This window comes from Barbus barbus (assembly GCF_936440315.1).
Source record: "Barbus barbus genome assembly, chromosome: 20".
Lineage (NCBI taxonomy): Eukaryota > Metazoa > Chordata > Actinopteri > Cypriniformes > Cyprinidae > Barbus > Barbus barbus.
Window position 1 is genome coordinate 18,413,426 of NC_136748.1, and position 23,889 is coordinate 18,437,314.

The window sequence follows — 23,889 nt, forward strand, 5'->3', positions numbered from 1 at the left end:
AAAGCTGAACGTTCTAATAATAAGAAGAAATGTTTCTTGCTAACCAAATCAGCATATTAGAATGATTTCTGAAGGATCATGTGACACTGAAGACTGGAGTAATGGGCAATGTTCCCTCTAAGATATAATGTGCCGCACACACGCAAAAATGAGTTGGGAAAACCATTTGATTGAATTCTAGTAAAACAGAAAGAATTGCAATGCTCGGGCAAACCGAGTTGATTTCGCTATTTCATAGAAAGAAAATGATGTGCCCCAAATGACTCGCTGTAGAAACCGAATATTTGAATGGTTGCAGACGAAATAGCTCAAACGCAAGATGTGAAATAAAACGTCATGTATTAAAGAAGAAGTGCTGGAAATAGCGGAATATTGGGCACAAAACGGTAACAAAAATACGAGACATTTACAGTCACACACAGGTGTATTGTGCAAACGTACTTCATTTGTTTTTACTATTTAGCTTACAGTTGTCGGTTTAAAAGCTTCAGTTTGTTTTCTATTCTGTTTTCTATCAGTTTAAATGCTTCAGTTTGTTTTGATATTATATTATGTTTATGTATTATGGCCTATAGGCTATTATAAACCTATTAAATAACTGACCTTGTTTTTTAATGGAGTCTCTTCTGCTCATCAAGGCTGTATTTATTTGATCAAAAATACAGAAAAAACCCCCCAGTAATATTGTGAAATATTTGAGCAATTTCTAATATTGGTTTCCTATTTTAATATACCTTAAAATAATTTTATTCCTGTGATCAAAGCTGAATTTTCAGCATCATTACACCAGTCTTCAGTGTCACATGATCCTTCAGAAATCATTCTAATATGCTGATTTATTATCAGTGTTGAAACTGTTGTGCTACTTAAAACATTTTTTGGAACCTGTGATACTTTTTTCTTTGATGAATACAAAGTTAGAAAGAACAGCATTTATTCGAAATAGAAATATTTTCTAACAATATATGCATTTACTAAGACTTTTTATCCATTTAACACATCCTTGCTGAATAAAAGTATTAATTTCTTTAAAAAAAGGAAAAACATTACTGACCCCAAACTTTTAAATAGTACATTTCTGTTTTGAATAGACGCTGTTATTTTTAACTTATTTATTTATCAAAGAATCCTGAAAAAAATATCACAGGTCCTAAAAAATATTAAGCAGCTCAACTGTTTCAAACACTGATAATAAATCAGCATATTAGTATGATTTCTGAAGGATCATGTGACACTGAAGACTGGAGTAATGATGCTGACAATTCAGCGTTACTTCACAGAAATAAATAATATTTTAAAGTAAATTAAAATAGAAAACTTTTATTTTAAATTACAATAATATTTCACAATATTACTTTTGTGAAAAAAAATTCAGTATTTTTTTTTATCAAATAGATACAGATGAGCATAAGAACCTTCGACATTGTATTATACTGTAAACATGTCTTCTCAGGTAATCTAAAATGTACATCATTTAGTTACATCAAGGGTCAAATCAAATATGAAAAGCTAATTAAAGTTGAAAGTTACACACTCTTTTGTGTGCGCGCTGTACAGGTCTGGTATGAAGAACATTTGTGCTCAGGTGTCTGAAATATCTGTCCAATAAAAAAAAGTTTTGCTCAGCAAGAAAAAACAATTAGAGGGAACATTGGTAATGGCTGCTGAAAATTACTTTAAATTGTAATAATCTTACACAATATTACCGTTTCATTGTATTTTTTATCAAATAAACGCAAATAAAGGTAGACAGACAAGGTGTAACACATTAAGTGTCCCCTAGATGACAACACAATACAGCTTCAGCTGTGCTGAATGACATCAGGGTGGCGCTCAAGTTACAGAAATTTGAACCACAAACTGAATTCTGACTCATTCTGAACTCAGACAAACAAAAGAAGCCATACAGCAGTGATCTTTCATCAGAGATTATTGTCACAGTCCAAATAAATAATTTGCCCTCATTTTATTTGTTGTTTGATGCCCTTGATCTCCTGCTTTACATGTTAAAATACATTTTCAATCTGTTCCCTTAAAAAATCAGACCAATGAATGAATATTTCTGTTTGTGGTGGCTAGTTGAATTTAAAAATACATTTTGTAAAGACACCACTCACAAAGAGTAATTTCTAGCCAAAGAAGAAAAACTTAATCAATCCATTTTGACCATAAAACCCCTCTAAATGCTATTTTTATAATATGTGACCCTGGACCACAAAACCAGTCATAAGGGTCAATTTTTACAAATTGAGATTTATACATCATCTGAAAGCTGAATAAATAAGCTTTCCGTTGGTGTATGGGTTGTTAGGATCGGACAATATTTGGTCGAGATACAACTATTTGAATATCTGGAAAATCTAAATATTTAAAAAAAATTGCCTTTAAAGTTGTTCAAATGAAGTCCTTAGCAGTGCATATTACTACTCAAAAATTAAGTTTTGATATATTTACAGTAGGAAATTTACTAAATATCTTCATGGAACATGATCTTTACTTAATGTCCTAATGATTATTGGAATAAAAGAAAAATCAATCATTTTGAGCCATACAATGTATTTTTGGCTATTGCTACAAATATACCCCAGCGACTTAAGACTGGTTTTGTGGTCCAGGGTCACATATATTTTAATTATAATCATATTTATTAGAATAGTTTGTAGAATATTATTAGCATTTAGTTAATATTCAGTTAAGTGTTAAATGCTAGCCCCTTCATCTGTAATACAGATTCAGACACATCTTTGCTTCTGACAGGATGCTGTGGTATGTAGGGTGGCAGTGCAGTTGCCCGAGCAGATCGAGTACAGTTGCTAATAGAAATACCACACAGGTATGATGTGACATTAGAATGTGTCATCAGTAAGCGATTATGAGCTCGTCAGTGGAAGGTGCAGTTTTATGACTGACAGGCACACACACACGCCCCATGTGCATGTGAATGTTTCTCTGTTTATTGTTTCACTCCAACCTTTCGGTTTCATTTCATTGTCTTTTCTTTTATTCATATTGTGACGAGTCGGCTGCCTCCCCCCTTATCATCATCACCACCCTGTCCCTGTATTCGCCGCCCTTCACCAGGCTCCCGACGGGAGTGGGTGTGTGAGAGAGGAGGGGCGCTGAAACAGCCAGGGCTGGCGGCGTGTGATGAGGCACACCTGATGTGAATAGAGCCTCATCACCGCCGCCGTTTAAATGCCAGGATGCCGGGCCGTCAAGTCCCCCAGAAGCTCCGGGAGCCTAGGAGTAGGATGAAGCCGCTGGAAGAAGCCACCGCCACTCGCTCCCGGACCCGAGAGGGGAGCGTGTGCGGTCACCGGACTCCGCCCCTTCCCTGGACCCTTCCCTCCTGAACACTGCCCTCCTTCACAAGCCCCGCAGCACGACGAGGACACCAGATCCCCCTGTTTATTTTTGGACACTTTTTCCCCTTGGACACTATTTTTGTTGATTATTGTTTAATAAAAACCTCTCCGAGGCCTGACGCCACGCCCACTGTGTCTGTCGTTTGCTCCTCCCGCCACAATATGTATAAAGTACTGACCTTTGACCTCCAGCACAAGGTCGGGTTTGAGATTGTTGCGTATGATTCCATCTCCTGTGATGCTCCAGAACTGATTGTCTTTGCCTGGTTCAGGTGAGATATTCAACCTGCCACCTGCCATCACCACACCTCCAGATGTCTCCACACAACAGTCCTCCACCATCTGAAGAGAAAAAGCCAGAGAGATGGTGGTCATGATGAGTAAACAGAGCCATAGTCGAAATCCCTTGCGTACAGAATCGGATCTGGAGAGGCGATCAAAGTCTCGAGCACCTTGCAGCGCAGTAGTCCGTTCTCATAGACCCATATCTGCTCTGGACCACCAGTTTCCTCCAGCACTTGAATCCGGAGCAGCTTTAAATCATCCAGGGGTCCAGTCAGAGACATCAAGCAGCCCGTCTCTGCACTACGCAGCCGGAAATAAACACGTTTCTATTGAGAAAGACAGAAGATGCATGGTCAAGTTTGGATGTTTAAACTAGATATAAGAGAAACTACTATAGATAAAGTTTGCCTCAATCTGCTTCATATAAACTAACCCGCTTAACAATGTATTATTACGTAATCATGGGTATTAACAGTCTCAGTCTGGATTAACTGGAGTGTCTTTATGTCCACATGTTGTAAATGTGCTAGGTTTGCCCTGCCTTTATATGTGCGGTTCCCAAACAATTAACTCTCACACCTAAAAGTAAAACTATCTAAACCCCACTGGATCAGAACACACATCAGACACAAGTAATTTTGCTTACTGAGAACTAGGCATGAGGTGGTGTTTCATACCTGTAGTAATGGACGCAGAGAGCCAATCTGTTCCCAGCCTCTGAACTTCTGCCAATCACCGATCTCGCTCGGATGGAGCAGGACCTGACGACCACGGAAGTTGCTGTATTCATACAACACCCAGCTGATAAACACAAATGCACAGAGAAAAATTAATTACTTAGCATTTTTTTCTTATCCAAATGAACCATAAAGAATAACAACACTAAATTTGGTGTTCTACACCTACACCGAAATCTGAGCTTTGAATGTGCTTCAGAAAACACTCACATTCCTCCATTGACCAATAGAGAGTTGACCCGCTCATCAATGCCAACCAGAGACAGGTTCAAAACGCCATCGGTCAGAATTACTTTCCGTCCTCTGAAGCCGGATTTACAGAAGAGTGTGATGGAGGGCATAGAGAACTCCTGAGTGGACAGAGAAACAATGATACATGTGTTTATTACAATAATCCACTCATTTTATTATAGAAAGCAGTCAGATATGACTGAAAACAAGGCTGTGCTTTGAACATCTTGCACTGCTTTGTACCTTTTAGCCCACAAAACACTGAAGATGCCACAAATCTTTCTAAAATTATTTCCTGCAAACATCTTCGCTTTCATTTTGCCTCACCACAATCATGACAATTATTTTAAGCAACATTTTTTGTCAGGAAAAATATTAGACTTCTCTTTTCTCTTTTATCGTTTCAACCAAAAATGTAACTACATGACAGAATGCATGAACACGCTTCTGCTGAAAGACGATAACACATAGTGAATTTTTTAAATATAATTTTCGATTTACTCTAGGTATTATTTTTAGATATTGTTTCAGCATTGTCATTCTTGGAATTACAACAAATTCTCATCCTATTTAGCCAGATTAACAATGTGTTCAATGTTCACTTCTAGTTTTACAAGTTGGCAATGCCTAAAAATACATGATACAATACATCTACACGATCAATGAAAGTAATATGTAGTGCCAAGACAGCACATGTTAGATATGAAAAGGGTCCATCCTCAAAGCCTGATTTTCAGTCAGACCAAATTAAATATTCTGCCTAGCCTAGAGATCTTTTTCTTCTGATCCCATCGCCTCTTCAGTACTCACATGTCCTACAGTGTGGACGGAGCGGATTTTGCTGTTGGAGTAGAGTAAGCCCAGAGCCTCAGGACTGGGGTATTCTCCTTCCTCCAGTACATACATGTTGTCAGTGAACTGTGGGCCATCGAACACCACCCAGCTTCAAGCAGAAAGATGTATAATGAAATGTTGATTATTTTGAAACTCTATCCAATCTTGCTGAACGGTAAAGTGTTTTGTGCACATTTAATGTTCTTGTGTGATTCTGTTTTAAGGCAAAATTTCTCACCTCCCAGTCAGAACTTTGCAGGACATGGGGTGGAAGCCCTCTGGCAGGAACGCCACACTTTCATCTAAAGCCTGCATTGCTCCCTTGAACCCCTGTTCAGCAAACAACTGCACCTGAGAACAAACAAGAGTCAGAGGGTTTTATCAGTGTATCACATGAATGAAGCTTAAAAAAGCATTTTTAATCTAAAATCACTTTGATAAGATGCATAAACTGATAAGAAATATATATCTGACTAAAATAACTAGATCTTCACTTCAGTTAAAACTAGAAATCTGTGCACGCAGAATTCCTGAATGCCTGTCACTCACAAATCAGCACACATCCTGCCTCTAGCATCTTCATTTATCACATTTTGATAATTCTTTCAGCTGTATGTAGGATTGTAGTACTCTTTGCTCTGATTAACATTTTTAAATCCATTGCATATATTTCCTTTCATAATAAGATTCCATGTGGAACCATAACATTTAAACACACCTTATATCTGGACAGTCCTTCAGCTTGTTCCTGAGGCAGAAAAAATAAATTATAAGACGCCATGGGAATACAAACACAAGCAAGGATTTATTGAGTAACAAATAAAATTGCAAAACAATAACATTGCAAAAATAGAGCAAATACTGCAGACAGATTATTACCAAAACCACAGGCTGAATTGACAAGATCTTGCAGTTGTGTGCTCCCCAGTCCTCTGGACTGCCGTAGAGACCCTTCTCTAAAACGTACAGCTCGCCAGAGAAGCGTGCCTTCTCGAATGCTATCCACCTGTTCAGTCAGACGTTCAACAATTAGATCTTTTTAACTCAGCAGTTTTGATCTCTGTAATATGAACCACGTTGACTTCCACAACACACACAATTTGCCACCAATTTCACATTCTTCAGTAAGGAAAATACAGATAGCTGAATGAATCAATATCAAGGCAAAATCACTTCTTATTTCTCAATAAGTAAATCACAGCCCTATGTGTACAGAAATCATATCTGTGACAGATACATATAAGAAACACAATGAGATTGTCAATCAGTGTTAAATATAAACACTATTGTTTTAGTCATCTCATAATTTATCTCCTTTTATTGAAGAATGTTATCAAAGTCACACCCTTGACACTGACGCAGCACTACATTGACACGTATGCTCTTGACACAGGATTTTTAAATGTGAGAGAAGAGAGAGAAGGGGTGTGGGTATGTTTGCAACACCATCAATGAAAACTCTTTGATTAAAAAAGATAACTAGAGTATGAGTCTGCCTCAGGATATATGACACCTCACATTCATGTGCCACTCCTTTCATTATCAGCAGAGCAGGTATGAACTTCAACCATGAAACTGCTTTAAAACATACCATATATGAGAGGTACAGAATTAAACAGATAACTGACAAAATCCTCCTCCTATTGTCACGTGTCGGTTTCCTTTCAGTTCGGTTCTGACCATATTTGGTGTTTCCTGTAATTAGTTTATCATCGTTTAGTCTCTTCACCTGTGTTTAGTTAATCATCTCGTTAGCTCCTCAGTTTCCGTATGCTTTATATACCTTCTGTTCCCTGAGTTTTATGTCCTGTCTGAACGTTAATAAATGGAAATAGTGAGTTGATGCCTGGTCGTTTTCCTTATCCTCATTTAGTTTATCTACAACCACATATTCCGTAACACCTATCCTGTATACACTAGTATATACAATATATATTCTGTACTGCAAACAGTACAACATAGTGATAAAATGTGTACCTTGAATGCAAAGTCACTTTGAATAAAAGCTTTTGCAAAATGCATTAATATAAATAAAAACTTTTAAACTAACTTATTTCTGTGATGGCAAAGCTGTATTTTCAGTAGGTTCCTGCGTCAGCAGCATCATGCGTCGTGAACGCACGTTGAAGATGGAAGAAGTTATTTTTGTTTTCTTTGCACACAAAAAGTATTCTCGTAGCTTTATAATATTATGTTTGACCCACTAATGTCACATGGACTATTTTAACAATGTCCTTACTACCTTTCTGGGCCTTGAACATGTCAGTTACATTGCTGTCTATGGAGGGTCAGAAAGCTCTCGGATTTAATCAATGATATCTTAATTTGTGTTCCAAAGATGAACGAAGGTCTTACGATTTGGAATGACATGAGGGTGAGTATTTAATGACAGAATTTTCATTTTTGGGTGAACAACTGTATCAATTTTACCCTTATGAACTAGAATGAAAATATTTAGAGAACCAAGATTACTTAAAATATGGGTGGTGACTTTTGCACACTTAAATAATGAGTTAAAGAATGAAAGAATTATTATTTCTGAGTGAACTACTTCTGATTTTATGTAAGCAGCTGTAAGCAGCTGCCCACAAGGGCTAATAAACATTTCACTGACAGTTTTACAGCCATACCAAGGTAGAGGGTTACAAAGAAAGAAAGAGAGAGAGTGATGCCTGAAGGAGGAAACAGGGAGTTAAGATGTAGACACTCACACGCCAGAGAGGACTTCCACCGATTGTGTCTTTATGCCAAAGCCAGTGGTTTCCATGCTAATGACAGGTTCCAGCAGGTCCACATTCATCCCTCTCTCGTTGAAATCCCGCTCACTGAACATTCTCACGTGAGGAATCATGAAATCCTACAGAAGGGCACAAACCATGAAAGGACTTAAATCAGTGTACATCAGAAAAAAAAAACACAAAGACCACACAAAGTTTATTAATGCTAGTCTTCCCAGCAATGCCTTGCTGTGAGGAGGTTATGCTGTAAACTGTTTATTTAATATTAATCTTGAACTCTTTGATTCAGTCTCCGTATACATACTGCTAACACTGGACGTATAGAGAGGAGCCTGTCTTCCAGTCCACCCCAGTCACTGAAGTCTGCATACTCTCCTTCCTCCAGAAGATACTGGCGACCCTCGAACCCTGGTGCAGAATATCCTACCCAGCTATAAATGAACAATAACAAGAATCACTGCTGTATACAGCTGAAGGCAATTAGGCATCAAGAAATTAAGGTATGTGTAGATCTACAGTAATTGGGTGACATGTTGATGGTCTGGCTGTCTTTCCAGACTTTGAGAAAAAATAAATTCGACAATGTAGCTGTACTGTAAAAAAATGTACTCACAGGCCACTCAGGATCTTCAGTGAACCGACAGAACTGAGTCGATTTCTCCTGGTGCTGTCAGGACTCTCAGTCTCATCTTCTTCATTTTTCTCTTCTTCTCCTTCAAAGTTGTAAATGTACTTTTCAATCTCTATGCACTCCCCTTGAAACATTGTTTTTTCAAAGAGTTGCACCTGAGTTCACATAGGAAAAAAAACAAACACTTTACAGCTTGCTGCATATTTAGAATAACTTGCTGTCAAATACATTCACATGTATTTTATGAGACATATTGGAATTTCATTAAAATCTAGAATGTCAATAAATACTGAATGCAACACAGACCACCATCATTTGTGGCCTAAATAGATTTTGCTTTGATTTTGTGTGCATTGTTTGTGTGTGCATAATCTTGTGGGCAGAATATTCCAAATTCTGGGTATTCTTCCCCCCGTGTCTTTGAGCCCAGCAAGACATGAGTTCAGGAATGACAGAAACTTTGTCAAGTAAAGCCCTGTGAGGTTCAGTTCACAGAAACTAAGCCGACTTCCCTGGTGCATCAAAACCATTGGACTGTTTCTTATAAGTAACATTTAATTGTAATTAAACAATTATGGGATCACATGCCTCTGCTGTGAGAAACATGTACTGCCAAAGTTAGACTGCATCTAACTTGTTTCAAAGTCAGACACAATGCCGCTACTCTTTCACGGCTCAGAGATCAGAAGAACAAACACTGGCACGGGCTGAGCAAGCAAAGACCAAGAACAAAGCCCGCCCCTGGGCATGCTCGATCTGGTCCAGACTACCTGCACCAACAGGTACATTTAATTCCAGGCTGTACAGAATGTTTTTCGCCAATTAAATGTGTAAAATTAGTCTTTGGTTGTTGCGTTTTTCTCAGTGAGCTGAACTGCACCTTTTTCATTTGTTCATTCAGTGTTCAATGTGATTTAACATGTAAAGCTCACCTTAATTTCATTGGGGTTTTCCACCTTAATTTCACCCTGTGAAAAGCAAAAGAAACAGTTGTATATGAACCTCTGTTCATACATCTTGTTATAAGCCAGAATGAGATAGAAGGAGTGTGTGAAAATGAGTGGTATGTAATTACCATTTTCAAGGGCCGCAGTGATCCGACAAAGGGGGTGGGAAAGCCCCAGTCCTGAGGGCAGGGATACACTCCTTCCTCCAAAACAGCCAATAGACCCTGGAATCCTGGGTCACTAAAGACCATCCATCTACAAACACACAACTACAGTAAGAACAGATCTAAAAGGATTTTAGAACCTGGTAAAAGATAACTTTCATTTTGTTATTTACAAACATGCTTCTTGAAGTTTTGGCAAAGAACAAACATGCCAAGGCAGAAAAAAAACATTTTGAAAATGCCATCTCCATCCAACACGCAACAAGAAGAAAACAACATTCCAACAGACACACAGTCTCTTTCTCTCTCTGAGTCTCTCAACTCCAAACATAGGTCACATGCTTTAACCTCAAAACTTTCCACTTGATCACACAGTGAGGACAAACATGAGGCTTGTGTCCTTCATATCTCATTTTAGCTCTGAGTTTTGCTCCCATGCACTACTGATCATAAGTTAGGGATCAGTAAGATTTTTTTTAAAGTGACAGTAAAGACATTTTTAATGTTTCAAATACATGGAGTTCTTTTGAACTTTCCATTCATTAAGATACTGAGGAAAAATGTTACACATCAACAACTGTTTTCAGCACTGATAATAAGAAATGTTTCCTGAACATTTAATATGAACAATTAGCATATTAGAATTATTTCTGAAGGATCATGTGACTGAAGACTGGAGTAATGGCTGCTGAAAATTCAGTTTTAAAATGTATTAAAACAAAGATCAGTTTTTTTAAAGTGTAATAATATTTCACAGTATAACTATTTTTTAGTATAACTATAAATGCAGCCTTTGGGAGCACAAGAGACTACTTTGAAAACATTAATAAAATCTTACCCCAAACTTAGTATTGTATATAGCAATGTAATTATTTAATCACTGGGGTAAACCATCATCATAAAGTTGAGGAATTTCAAATAAATGTTAACATATAATGTTGCACAAACAAGTTCCAAATCACTTCACTATCAGATCCCATATCGGGTGAAGCATTTATGCAAGTTTACTTACACTCCACTGTGAACCTTAATGGACCCAGTACTCTGAGGAATACCAAATGAACAGGTCTCTATGGTGTCATCACAGAATGAAGACACTCGGCCCATTCCATTCAGCTCTGTGAACAGGTCGATTTTTGGTGTGCTGTAGTCCTGAGAGAAAAATACTAGAGCAAGTTATCAAAGAACAAAGCATGCATGCTAGCCGTTCAGTGGCAATGCATTTTATTTATATTTATTTAGTATTTAAGAGATTCTTTGGGTAATTTGACTGATTGATCAGAGTACTGAGGTGAAGCGTTGATCCATGTGACTCACGATTTTGACTCACCCTTAATGCAAGCCTAATGGAGCCAATAACCATGGGTGTGGTTGGGAGTGGCAGGCCGTCGGGCCCCTCTTCCCCACTGGGCTCTGTCTCCGCCCACTCATTTGCTATCTCTGCTGGTCCCTCCTCCAGAGCGATGGACCGGCCCTGGAAGCCTGGCTTTTCATACAGCAGCCAGCTAACAGGACAAGACAAACATTAACATTAGTAACCTTGCGCTTTAAAATGTCACAGGATTTTTCACATTCTGAATAGAAAGAGGTGACTGTTCTTACCATCCTCTAACGACCTTTATGGAAATGAGTGGAGAGAGGTTTAGAGAGGTGGCGTCCTCTACATCTCTGAACACCTCGTATGCCTCTCCTCCAAACTGAGGTTGTTGGTATATCACAATCTGCAAGCAATAATATTGAAACACTCTCCATAAATGTGTTAAACTGTTTTTCCTTTCTTATTTGAAGCACTGCAAAAGTGGATAATGAACTGGAAATTAACAGTAAACTGGCTGTACTAAAATGTATACTAAATAAATGTATGGTAAATTACTATAAATTATGATCAATTTTGCATAGATTGGTATCTTCAGTTTTGCAATACCTTTCCAGGGCGTCTGTGGAAGCCTCTGACACCTGATGTCTGGAAATCAAAAACTTAAGTTAATATTCAAACATTATTTACATTATAAAGTTTTTGACATAAACATTGATGACATTTTCAAAACTATTTTGAGACACTGACTGGACTTTTGGTTCAAATACAGCACAGCCATAGTACTATGATCAGTGGTACCTATAAAAATAAACTGAAGCCTAGAGGGCTTAACATTCCTCTTGTGTCTTAAAGACAAGACTGGCAAAATGTCCACTGATAAAGGGCCAGGCAGGTACAGACAACATAAGCGGTTTCAAAGGTGAAGCAAGACTTCCCTACAGCCCTGTGAAACAAAATATAAAGGATTTTGTACACATTAAGCACTATTGTATGTAGCACCTGCTGCTCATTATACTAACATGACACATTTAAAATAATAAATTAATAAGGTTTGTAGGTGTATTAATGTATTAAGAAAGGTAAAGTTACAGTATGGGTGTCAAAATCTAGCGAAAAACATACAAGTGAAAAGTGTAATTAAAAATAAAGTGTAAAAAAATATATATTCAAAGACTCAATACTTTGGTGGAACATGAAATGTCTCTTGACAAGAATGACTACATTTGATAGCCAAATGATTATAGTTAGTGTAGAATTAAATTTTATATTGAAATGGATTTCACTGGTTGTTTACAGGTTTACAGTTCACTGGAATGTGATCTGATCTAATCTCAGTAAGACAGACAGAAATGTTTTTAATAAGATGACAGATTTATGTCACAATGAAGTATGTATTCTGTACTTTGAAGGTATACATTTTTCCTTAAAAATTGGTAATGGAGTAAAAGTACAAGCATGCAGTTTCAATAGTATTTGAGTAAAGCACAATTTGAAGCACAAATTGTAGTTTACAAATGTGGAAGCTTTGAAACCTTATACTTGTACTTTTAGTCAATTACCTATAATAAACAAAAAATAAGAGAATTTTGGGGCTTATTTAATACTCATAAGAGATTTTATGAAACAATGGACATTTGGTATAATAGGGGACATCGAATGCTCGTTTTCCACAAGTTGGTGTAATTCTTTAGGGTCTTCATGAAATGTCTGCTAAAATTCCTCTATGGTTGTGTATAACAACACACTTTTTACCTTGTCAAAAACAGTTGTGTTCATTTCAGTGCATGGCTCTTTATATAATAATGAGCTACTGCTCACTCCACCCCTCTCCACCGTCTTTTATGTATTTGCATTACCATCAAAAACAAAACTAATCCACTACGTCCTCATTGGCTCTCAAGTCGGGAGAAAACGAAGACTCTCATGTTCACTTTTAAATCCAACTACAAAGCACCTGCATTGGTTACAAGACATTGCTGTTGCTACAGCTGCTTGACCGCACAGACAGCGTACAACTGGCAGAAGGCAGATATATGTTAATACGGGTCAGTCCATCAGTGGCGGCAGACGGGGCTTGAGCAGTATGATGCTATACTGCTCAGAAAATCAAAAACTGCTTGATAATTGAAACTGTTTAGGTTATTTGGGGATTAAAAAAAGGATTGAATGGATTTTTATCATTGTAGGATGGTTCTGTCCACACACTGCAAAGACACAATTATATGCAAACACCATGTAAAAGTGAATTTTGCATATGATGTCCTCTTTAACATCTTTCTTACCTCCGAGTATATTGGTGAGAGACTGGTGGGTGTGGGAATCTGCTGAGTGCTGTTGGATGGAGATGTTAATCCCAATATGCCTTGCAGTCCCATGCTTGAGTTAAATTTATTGGAAGTGAGATTCAAATCCAGTGCAGGGACAGAATCAGTGTCAGGCCTCTGCTGGTTCATGGTGTTCATTTCTTTCCCTTTATTCATGTGCTTTTCCAAAAAGTCAGGCAGCTTGACTTCCGAGAAACTTGGAAGAGGTGGAAGTGTGGGTGGGCTCTTTACTGACTCCCCTGGTCCTGCCTTTACACTGCCAGAATCTGGCAAATCACCACGCCCCTCTTTTGCAGAGGTGACAGCATGGGACAGCAGTATGTCCTTTCGATCTCCTGAGGCTGGCACCGCCTCTGGTGGTGGCGTTATGGGTGACTGAATGCCATTAATGAGAGAGCTTGGTTCAGTTCGGGCTTTTCTTGCCATGTTTGGGCAGTTCACAAGGTTTGAGATGATTGACATTCTTTCCAATCTTGAGGACACTTTTCCAGAGCCCTCAGTGTTCTGTTTTTCTCCATCAGTTTTCTCGTCAGCGACTGTGACCTTTTTAGCTTGGTCTTGTTCCCGTCTAGATGAGAGACTTTTATAAAGAAGGCTGTCCTCAGAACGTTTGGACAGAGGTTTGGTTTTTGCCTCTTCATTTTTCTTCTTGATCATCATGGCTGGAGAGGGGTCTTTAGGTCCTGCAGTTTTTCTTGTCCCAAACTGGAACTGTTCTGGGTCAAATATCTTCTCAAAGTGATCTTCTTTAATGGCAGGCATGGCAAAAGGAGGTGACGGCATTTTGTTCTGCCCATGTTTTCTTGGTGGCAAAGAAAAAGGAGAGCAGTTCTCCTTGATGTTACGAATGAAATCATCAAAGTCATCCGAAGTGTCAAGCTTATTGTCATCACTTGCAGAACAATCCAAACGTCTCTCTGTTTTCTTCTTTTCAAAACTTCGGTCCACGTCTAACCAACTAGATGGTGCCTTGCTATTTTGTGAGAGGCTTTTAGGGTCCAATGGAAGATTCTGAGAAGTAAAGTGATGAACACTTTGGTCAGTTGGTGGTTTCAGCTTTTGTAAGTTCCTAGCTGGTATTTTATCGTGAGGCTTTGTAAGATCCTTGACTTTCAGGCTGGACTCTGTATTTTTAATTTGGACTTCATTCTTTCTGTCCACTTTGGAAGTTAGTTTATCTGTTATTTTAAGTGATGTAGGTTGCTGATCTAAAGTCTGATCACCTTTTCGAATAGGTTTAGAAGCAGCCTCTGGAGCCATGATCACTGCTACTGGTGTCTTATCAACTTGCTTCAATTTATTTAATTCATTCTGTTTGACACACTCTGTGCTTGTTTTATGCAAGTCTCCAGACTGAACCAGCTGCTTCTCTAATACTTTGTGTTTGCCTTTCTCTTCTTCACTTTTAACCTTTTCATCTAGTTTTGAAGTTGTTTTTGGTTGTTTTAAATCTGAATTCCCAGCACTTTCCACACTGAGCTTTTTGGTCTCAGTCTTCTGGGTTGTTTCAGATGAGTCCTCTGAAACTTGGGAAGAAACTTGTTCTTGGGAAGAGCGAGACTTCTCTGTATCTTGAACACTCAGATGACTGCTTGTCTCAAACCCAGCATGGGACTTCTCTTTGACAACATCTGGCAGCTCATTAGATGCAAGTTGCACATATGATTCTGTAGAAACTGCTACATCTGTCACTGTCTTTTGTTTTTCTGAGTGTGAATCGCTCTTTTCTAAAAGCAACATATCTTGTTTTACTTTGGTTTCAGAAGACCCAGATTTTTTACCCTTCGTTTCAAAAGAGCCTTTTGATTGTTTAGCTGTCTTGGGTATTTTGGAAATTTCATCTGCCTTAGACAGGGAACACGTCTCTTTCTTGAACCCGAGAACCTTGTCTGGGTCAACATTTGACTGCTTATCTGGCATAATTTGGACATGTGACTCTGATGAATCTGGTATATTTGATTCAGTCTGTGGTTTTATGGAGTGCAAATTTTGGTTTTCTGAAAGCAACACATCTAGTTTGACTGTGATTTCAGCAGCACCAAATTTTTCACCCTTTATTTCAGAATTGGATTTTGATTGTTTATCAATATTTTGAGTGCTCAGATCACTGGTTCTGTATTGGTCTGTCTCAGGTATTGAGGAAATTTCATTTTCCTTAAAAAGGCCACATTTCTCTTCCTTGAACCCAATAAGTGGCTTTTCTTTGACTGACTGCTTATTTGGTAGATCCTGGACATGTAGGTTTGGTGAAACTGGTAGATCTGACTCTGTCTGCTTTTCTGAGTTTGAATCTTTCTTTTCTGTAGACACTTCCAGCGTGACTTTCTCAGCAGCACCAGATTTCTCACCATTTGTTTCGGACTGTTTTAATTGTTTAGCCATCTTGGATGTTGTGGAAATTTCATCTGTCTTAGTAATGTCTGGCTCTTTATCTGATGCAACTTGCGCATGTGGGTCTGATGAAATTGATAGATTTGATTCTGTCTGTCGATTGGTTTGTAAATCCTTGTTTTCTGAAAGTGACACATCTGGTGTGATTTTGGTCTCTGCAGCATCACAATTTTCACTTTCAGAAATGGCTTTTGATTGCTTCAAAATATTTTCTACTTTGTCAGATTTCAAATCAGCTGTGGGTGTGACAGACAAATTAGTTGTTTTATTGCCTTTGTCTGTTTTTGAATCTGAAGTTGCAGCTGGCTCTGCCTTCCTAAAATCTTTCCTGGGTTTGAGTTTAGAGGGACCTTTGAGACGTGGAGTTGCTGACTGTAAATCATCCACCTCCTTAATAGGGCTTTTCAATTTGAGCTCTGGCGATACCCTGACCACAGCATTCCCAGCGGCTTGATCACATTTGGAAGATTTTCCATCAGCAACAGGACCGTTACCCAGTGATGATTCATTTCTCTCTGGCTTGGTAAGTGACAGTGAGGCTGGTTCATGTGACTCACTCTCTCCGTGGGCAACTTCCCCTTCCGAGGGCTGTTTCTGAGGGCTCAATGGCGTTGTTCGTGGCAGCTTCCTTCCTGTTGGTGACACATCAGTCATGAATTTTTTTGGAATCTTTGGCCTGCTCAGCTGAGTTTCGTTCGCTGGCTTCTCCTTTTCAATATTCTGATCTGACTGGTCTGTGCCAGGAGCTGAGGTCTCGGTTTTGTTGCCAGTGTCACCTGATTTTAATTTACTCTTAGAATAGGAAAAACTACTCTTTGATGTTGGACTTCTGTCAGTGGCAACTGTTGGTTGTGTTTTTGACTTTTGCATATCTTTAATTGTTTTGAGTTCAGTGTTCTGTGAACCAGAGTTCTCCAATGAAGATGGGGAAGATGGGGCTTTATCTGCAGACAGGGAATGTTTTAGACTTCTTTCTCTTTTAGTCTTTGAAAGATCGACCTGTTCTTTAGTGAGTTGAGAAGTTTTTGTCGTTAGCGAGGCATCCAAAACATCCCTCTCTTCCAATCTTTTAGTCGGTGACATTTTCCGCTCTGGGCTTATTGATGCTGCCTCATTCTGGCGTTTGGTGGACATCTGTCTTTCAGCCTCTGTAGAAACACTATACACTGTAACAACCTCCAGCACTTTCTTTGGTTTTGTTTGAACCTCTGGTGTGGCTTTCTTGGGAATTCCTGTCTTGATTTCATTTGGTTTATTAAGTGTAACAAATTGGTCCTTTTCTGTCTGCGATTTAATCTCTTTTTGATCTGTCTGCTTCTGCGAAATCCTCCGTACTGGAGGCACTTCCATCTTTGATGCCTCAGAGAGGCTTTTAATGCGAGACATTACAGCTTTTGTTTTAGGGGCAACTTGTGGTGGAGGGTTCTTTGCTTTAATTTCCCCAATTGGTCCACTGGCGGCTCTGTCCGTACGTTTGGATGGCATAGATGAGTTTTGATGACTGCTCATCACAGTGTTCAATGTTACTTTATTAATTGGCATTTCTGGGAAATCAAATTCCTCCCCAAAGTCTGAAGCGTCTCTGTTTTCTGTTGAAAGTTCAAAGGGGGTGTCTACATCCTCATCAAGAGGCTGCTCTAGGACAAAAACAGCACAATCTCCTTCTGACTCGTTTGTCTGTCGATTAGACTGCTTGACATTCACACTTTTGGGGTTTGGTAATCTGTGGAAAGATGTAAAAGCAACAGCAATGTTAAGAGTCAAGTATGGGAGGATCCATGCATTCATATGCTTTCAACAGCATGCATCACATTAATGAGAAATAATTTGAATTCTTCATGCGTGAAAAAAACAGACGTCTCATGGGCAAACCATCCCATAGACGTTTGTTTCCCGTTGAACAGATTATTTCAGATCACTTCTTATGAACATGTTTGGCTGCATTTCTAACTTTGACATCATCATTGCACACGACTTAAACTGCTTAAACTAATGAATTGTGTAGAGTTTTTAGATTACTCAGCTAAAAAGAGCTGATTAATCACAGGTGAACTTGCACAGAAATATTCAGGTAAATTAATTCTGTGTGAAGTAAGGATCAAAGCATACAAAAAGAAATAACACAATCACAAGCTGCTATAGAAACTGAAGTAATCACTTAATTTCCACTGTACAGGTGGTAATTAACTTTAAGCACACTGAACTAGGGTTGTGCGATATTGAAAAAAATTATATCTCAATATTTTTTTGGATTTTTTCGATAACGATTATTAGACGATATTTTGCAGAATGTGTTATTGTGCTGATATCTGACTACCGTGGACAGCTGCAGTTTTTGATATATTTTTCATATTCTGTGTGGTCAGTTCACATCAGTGATTAATTCATCTTTTCATTTAAGTTTAAATTGCAATTGCAATAAAGCAATTGTTTTCTAAAAGTGTACATCTTTTGAGTCAAATTGTTACATTTACTCAGTCAATTTAGATAATACACATTTAGGCTGTTACCAAACAAATGAAACCAGTATCATCAAAATTAATCTTTGCAGAAGTTGCATCTGAAGTGGCATTTAGATGTATTTACACACTATTTAATGCAGCTCAGAGGGACATGGAGTGCTTTAACTAGATAAAAATGCATAAATCTGTCGTCATATTTTTAACATAAAACATTGAATATTGATATTTAAAATTATTTTAAGAATGAAAATAGACTTTAAATGTGAAATTAAAACCACCAGTCGGTAGCAGAAAGTCGCTGGTAATAAGCGAGTCATTGTGACTGAACCGAATCATTTAAACGGCTGATTCATTCAGGAACGAAGCACTGTCATGTTGCTCAGAGACGCAAAACAGTGCTGTAGTTCTTTGGAATTATTTTTTGTTGGCGAAATGGAGCAAAAACAGGCAATATGGTGTCTCTTAATATTAACTTATTGTTTATTGAACTGTTGTATAAAATCAATATCACATTTGTAATCATGCTTATTTTTGAAGAAAAAAAATGGCACTATTCGTGTGATTTTAACTATATGAAAATAATATATACATTATATATACATTTTCTTCCTCCATATCTTGAATTTTGTGATCAGTCTTAATGCATTTTAATAGACTGAATCATGCAGTGAAAGAACACACTCTAAATGCGTGTGCACTGTTTAACCCGCTTCATCACCACGTAGGCTAATGTAAGCGTGCACTCCAAAGGTGATTTGTTTGGTTTTTGCAAAATACTCGATATTGTCAAATTGCACATCGTCAAAACAGCAATTACAACATTATCGCAGACTATATATATCGCAAACCCCTACACTGAACATGATGATATGATGATGAACGAAATAATATCATATTACATTGAGACAGCAGTTTTTCAACATTAGACAACCCTCATTCATGGTTAGATCTAGTCTTCCATGTATCATGGTTTCCACAAAAATATTAAGCTGCCCAACCATTTCCAACATGTATATATTTTAAAAAATTTTATATGATTTTATATGATCCAAATCAGACTATTAGAATGTTTTCTAAAGGATCACATGACACTGAAGACTTGATGCTCAATGGCTGCTGAATATTCAGCTTTGCCATCACAGGAATAAATTACATTTTGAAATATATTTAAACACAATAACAGTTATTTCAAATTGTAATAATGTTTCATAATTTGACTGTATTTTTCAGTAAACAAATGCAGCTTTAGTGAGCATAAGAGACTTCTTTCAAAAACCTTTGAAGAAGACCCCAATCCTTTCAAAAGTATACTATATATACAACAGAAACCTAAATCTATGGAAAGAGTCATTGTTCATCTCATACTCAAAATCATGGGAACCCAAGTATCATATTGCACATAGTAATCTGCACTGTACAGACTGAACAAAGGCCTCGCTGCTCAGTAACCCAACACAGACACACAACACAGGAATACTTACATTTTCACCTTAACCTGCTGTACATTCTGCGTTATATCCAAATTAGTCTCACTTTGAGTCTCTATGTCAGCTTGTTCTTCCCCGTCTAGGCTTGATTGAGAACCAACAAACACTCTTTTAGCAAAGACTTTCTCACTCTTCGACAGTTTCAAGCTTCTGCGTTTCTCTTCATTGCTCTCAGCATGCAGGCGTTTAGGAATAAGACTGTCTCGAGTTTCCTCCTCTGGTGGTTCAGTGCTGTCTTTTGAAGCATGTAAGGTGAAGATGGCTTGCTCGGCAGCTCGAGAAGGAGCAGGAGTGTTACTAGGAGGTGCACCGAGGGCAGAATAACTCTCGGCTGGGCTGGCCGAAGCAGGTTCTGTAGAAGAGAGTGAGTCAGTAATAGAGCTCTCACTCTCCTCCTCTGTCAGGTGAGTTTCCGCCCACACGGCTCTGTGTACTTGACAAGGTGAGGGAGATGATTGCACTGACCTCTCCTCTGCCTCAGGGGAAGTGGTGTTCGTTGGGGCAAGAAGCTCATTATTGCTTTCTTGATTGCTTATTTTGCGTGATTTACGTTTGCCGCTGTTTTTCTTCCCCATGCTTTCTGTTTCTGTCAGTTCTCCAGGCTGAATATCAGAGGATGATGAGTTTCTGGATGGTGATCCCAGAGTCACCCCAACCAAAGCGGTGTAATTCCCACCGCCTGTGATGGTGGTTTTCAAAACTGTCTTTTTACTCTCTGTCCCGCTTGAGACTGCGGAGGACTTTGGTGTGTCAGGGGTGTGTATAGGGGCGTCTGCACATTTCTTTATTGTTGTATCTGTTGTCTCCTCCAGGAACACCTTGAGCTTCCTGTTCACCTCCTTCACCAGATTCTCAGTCTTCTTGTCACTGGAGATTTCAACCCTGCTCACCTTGAACACTTCCACCTCTTTTACGCTCCCTCGTCCACTACTACCGCTGTCGGCAAAAGGCAAGTCTCCTCCATCTGCAACAATGGAGGCTACGCTACACACACTGGGACTTCTATTCTCCGGCCCAAACACTGAATCGTCGATCTCTTTGTGTTGAGTCCGTCTCAGATCCTCTGATCCGGAGTACCTGGTTGGGCTGTTTGCCTCCGGAGACAAATTTTCATCCCTGTCATCCGATGTGGTTCTGCTTTTTTTCTTCCGGATGAAAAAGCTTCCAATGCGGTTCAGAACTCCACCCTTCTCCTCAGAACTCTGGAACAACAAGAAAAGGAACAACAGGTAAGAACATACATAAATACAGATCTCAATTATAAAACTCTTATTTAACTTGAGCACTTGTGGCTGTGTTTAAGGTGTTGCAGATTTCAGTCAGAAATTAGTTTTTAGAGTTCAGTGTAGTTCTGTATTTCAAAGTCATCTTATGACATTAACTGATTTACTATTTACTTCAAATGATGTAAAGAGTGCATTATTTGTATTCTTGCTTCTCAACTTTGTTATCGGATGTTTATCTTTATTTACCAATAGACAACCAAAGTATCTATGGTAACTGATGTTTGTTTCCCCCCACGTGTGAACAGAACTTCCTGGATGACTCTATCTAGACCGCACAGCTACCATACTGTTTCAAGTTCAGTTATACATGATTATACTTAATTAGATTACAAATTGCATAACCTTAGTTATAGTATTAAGGCATTCAACATAAGACAGTCATACACAATTATTTGAGAAATTATGTAAAATGTCTTGGGACAAATTGAAACAAGTCCCAAAACATCTTCTTTAAAGACAATCCATGGATTTCAAAATCTCAACGTGAGACCAACCCAGCCTTGGCAGCCCTGAATATACAGTCACCACCAGAGAACAAGAGCAAGAACCTCAACAGAACATTCAAGTCAGCACAGAGCCCTAATCAGACATTATATGTAGCCTTCAGATTCATAATGGTACTTACATCTTGGTAATATTATATCCAACAAAATATTATATTTACAGTAACTGTTAGTCAAATAAAAATGTGATAACTTGGTAGTACCACTGCATTAATATTAAGTGACAATGTAAAATTCGAAATATTCTATTTAACATTTATTTTAAAATAAACTGAAAAAAAGAGAGTAATGCAATACATTTAATAACTTTTTTGTAATTAAATATAATGGGGCATCTAGCCCATCTTTCGGATACATAAACATAAATATTAGCAGCGCCACGTTGACAAGAACATAAATTACACACACCAGCGGCAGTTATACGTTATGAAAAAAATCTGGATATAAAAAAAACTCAGAGCACCCGAGGTGAAATGAGTAACCTCATACCTGGCCAATTCCCCGTTAATAATAAATGTTCTTTTCCTCTACGGAGCAGTTCTCTCTGAAACACGTTCCTCCCTGTCTTCACCTCCACTTACTAACTGATGATGTCCGAATCCTGAACGAATCATTCTTTGGAGTCGATACCCTTTAGTGAATCGGTTCACAAAACGAGACTGAACGATTCATTCATAAAACGATCTGAATCGGATCGAACTGAGCCTCGTTAAAAAAACTGCAGGACAGCTCCAAGAAGGAGGACATGGACTATGGAGTCTAGAGGAGGGTAGGTTTAGGTTTGGGTTTGGTGTAGGGCAGGCTGTAGGCAAAGTCCCTGGTGTAAGGCATATTAACAAGGCCCAACCCATTTGGAGCTAAAGGGAAACGTCTCTTTCATATAAAACGAGGACATGTTTTATTACAATAATCAACACAATTAAAACATACTAAACAAAAATAAACCGGCAGGTAACTTCGGCATGTTTTAAAGCAGAAATGTAACGTTACCACGCCATGAAGTAAAGCATCATTGAATCATTTTGAATCGGCTCTTTCGAGCGTAGGCTACTCTTCAAAAGAAGTGATTCACGGAATCACTGTAATTATCTCTAAGCACAAAGGCGGTATCTCAGAACCGATTGCTGCCTACCTAGACAGTATCATAAGCGTGTTCCGATTCAGCTCAGCACGCTTTAAGATCCAAACAGCACTTTTGGACAAATTTAGCTCGCATGTGAGACTCCAAACGTACTTGCCTAGGTAGGCAGCTAACGTTAACTCTGTTTTGAGAGAGTCAAAAACTCTGCAAAGCGCCATAAAACAGCGAAAAAAACACATATACTTTCCCTTAACATATTAAAAAATAATTATCCTCACCATTTTATCCAGCTGGAATTCAGGATCGAGTCTGTCTCTCTTATTGTTTTACATATGTACCAAAATCAAGACGCAGAAATCATTATAAGCAGTCCAAAGTTCACAGCAATAAAAACGCATTAATCCAGCTCGGTCATCGATTACAATCGGCATTCAGACCGTCTACTCGTTCAGTCGCTGTTCAGTCGCAAACTGCATGAGCCGGAAAAATGTCAAAACTTTTTGAAGTCGAAATCTTGCTCTGTTTACTTTGGTGGCGCCGGTCCAGGAGCACTGCAGGTTATGCCACATGCAAGCGAGCTCACTTTAGAGCTGTTGTGCAATTCAAAGTTAAACAACATTATTCATCCACACAGTCAATGTATGAAAATCGACCACATCCAACCAAACGCCACACCCTTCCCCTCTCTCCAGCGTGACTCTCCCCACAGACTACTGGACATTAATAAGGACAAGTAATACAACTAGTAATAATACTTATTTTTTATTATTATTACATTTTCTTATAATAGTTATATTTTTACTAAGCAACTTTATTACGTCACGTCTAAATAAATTATAAATTAGAAGTTGAGTAGAATACAAAAATATCATGTTTTAATATGAACAAAAATACCTGATATAACAATTAATCACTTTACTGATTACATTTAATTAAATTCTCTATTGCAATTGTCAACTTTCTTCTTTCACATATATATCACCAGTGCTGACAGTGAATAAAATGAAATAAAAATAAATCAAATTTCTAGTATCATTATTACATTTAGTTGCATGTTCAGTCCCAAGTATGTGTGAGCCATTAACTTCACAGTCTGGTTGATCAC

General features: G+C 38.3%; 1 protein-coding gene across 2 annotated transcripts in view; it reads right to left on the bottom strand.

The window, feature by feature from the left end:
* Positions 1-23,889, bottom strand: part of LOC306886478 (uncharacterized protein) — a 51,273-nt gene that overhangs the window by 2,334 nt on the left and 25,050 nt on the right. Inside the window, exons 1-20 of one of the 2 annotated variants that reach the window (XM_079443597.1) lie at positions 23,063-23,496; positions 19,909-21,116; positions 13,533-17,688; positions 11,857-11,895; positions 11,535-11,653; positions 11,263-11,437; positions 10,945-11,084; positions 9,897-10,023; positions 9,754-9,789; positions 8,804-8,976; positions 8,495-8,621; positions 8,164-8,309; positions 6,332-6,458; positions 6,171-6,200; positions 5,691-5,803; positions 5,429-5,561; positions 4,598-4,737; positions 4,328-4,451; positions 3,818-3,976; positions 3,545-3,707 (exon numbers count right to left, since the gene is read on the bottom strand). In XM_079443597.1, the coding sequence (XP_079299723.1) occupies positions 3,545-3,707; positions 3,818-3,976; positions 4,328-4,451; positions 4,598-4,737; positions 5,429-5,561; positions 5,691-5,803; positions 6,171-6,200; positions 6,332-6,458; positions 8,164-8,309; positions 8,495-8,621; positions 8,804-8,976; positions 9,754-9,789; positions 9,897-10,023; positions 10,945-11,084; positions 11,263-11,437; positions 11,535-11,653; positions 11,857-11,895; positions 13,533-17,688; positions 19,909-21,116; positions 23,063-23,065 (7,438 nt within the window). In that variant the 5' untranslated portion in view covers positions 23,066-23,496. Of the gene's footprint in view, positions 1-3,544; positions 3,708-3,817; positions 3,977-4,327; positions 4,452-4,597; positions 4,738-5,428; positions 5,562-5,690; positions 5,804-6,170; positions 6,201-6,331; positions 6,459-8,163; positions 8,310-8,494; positions 8,622-8,803; positions 8,977-9,753; positions 9,790-9,896; positions 10,024-10,944; positions 11,085-11,262; positions 11,438-11,534; positions 11,654-11,856; positions 11,896-13,532; positions 17,689-19,908; positions 21,117-23,062; positions 23,497-23,889 lie in introns of those variants that run through there. The other variant, XM_079443596.1, reaches the window with a different exon arrangement.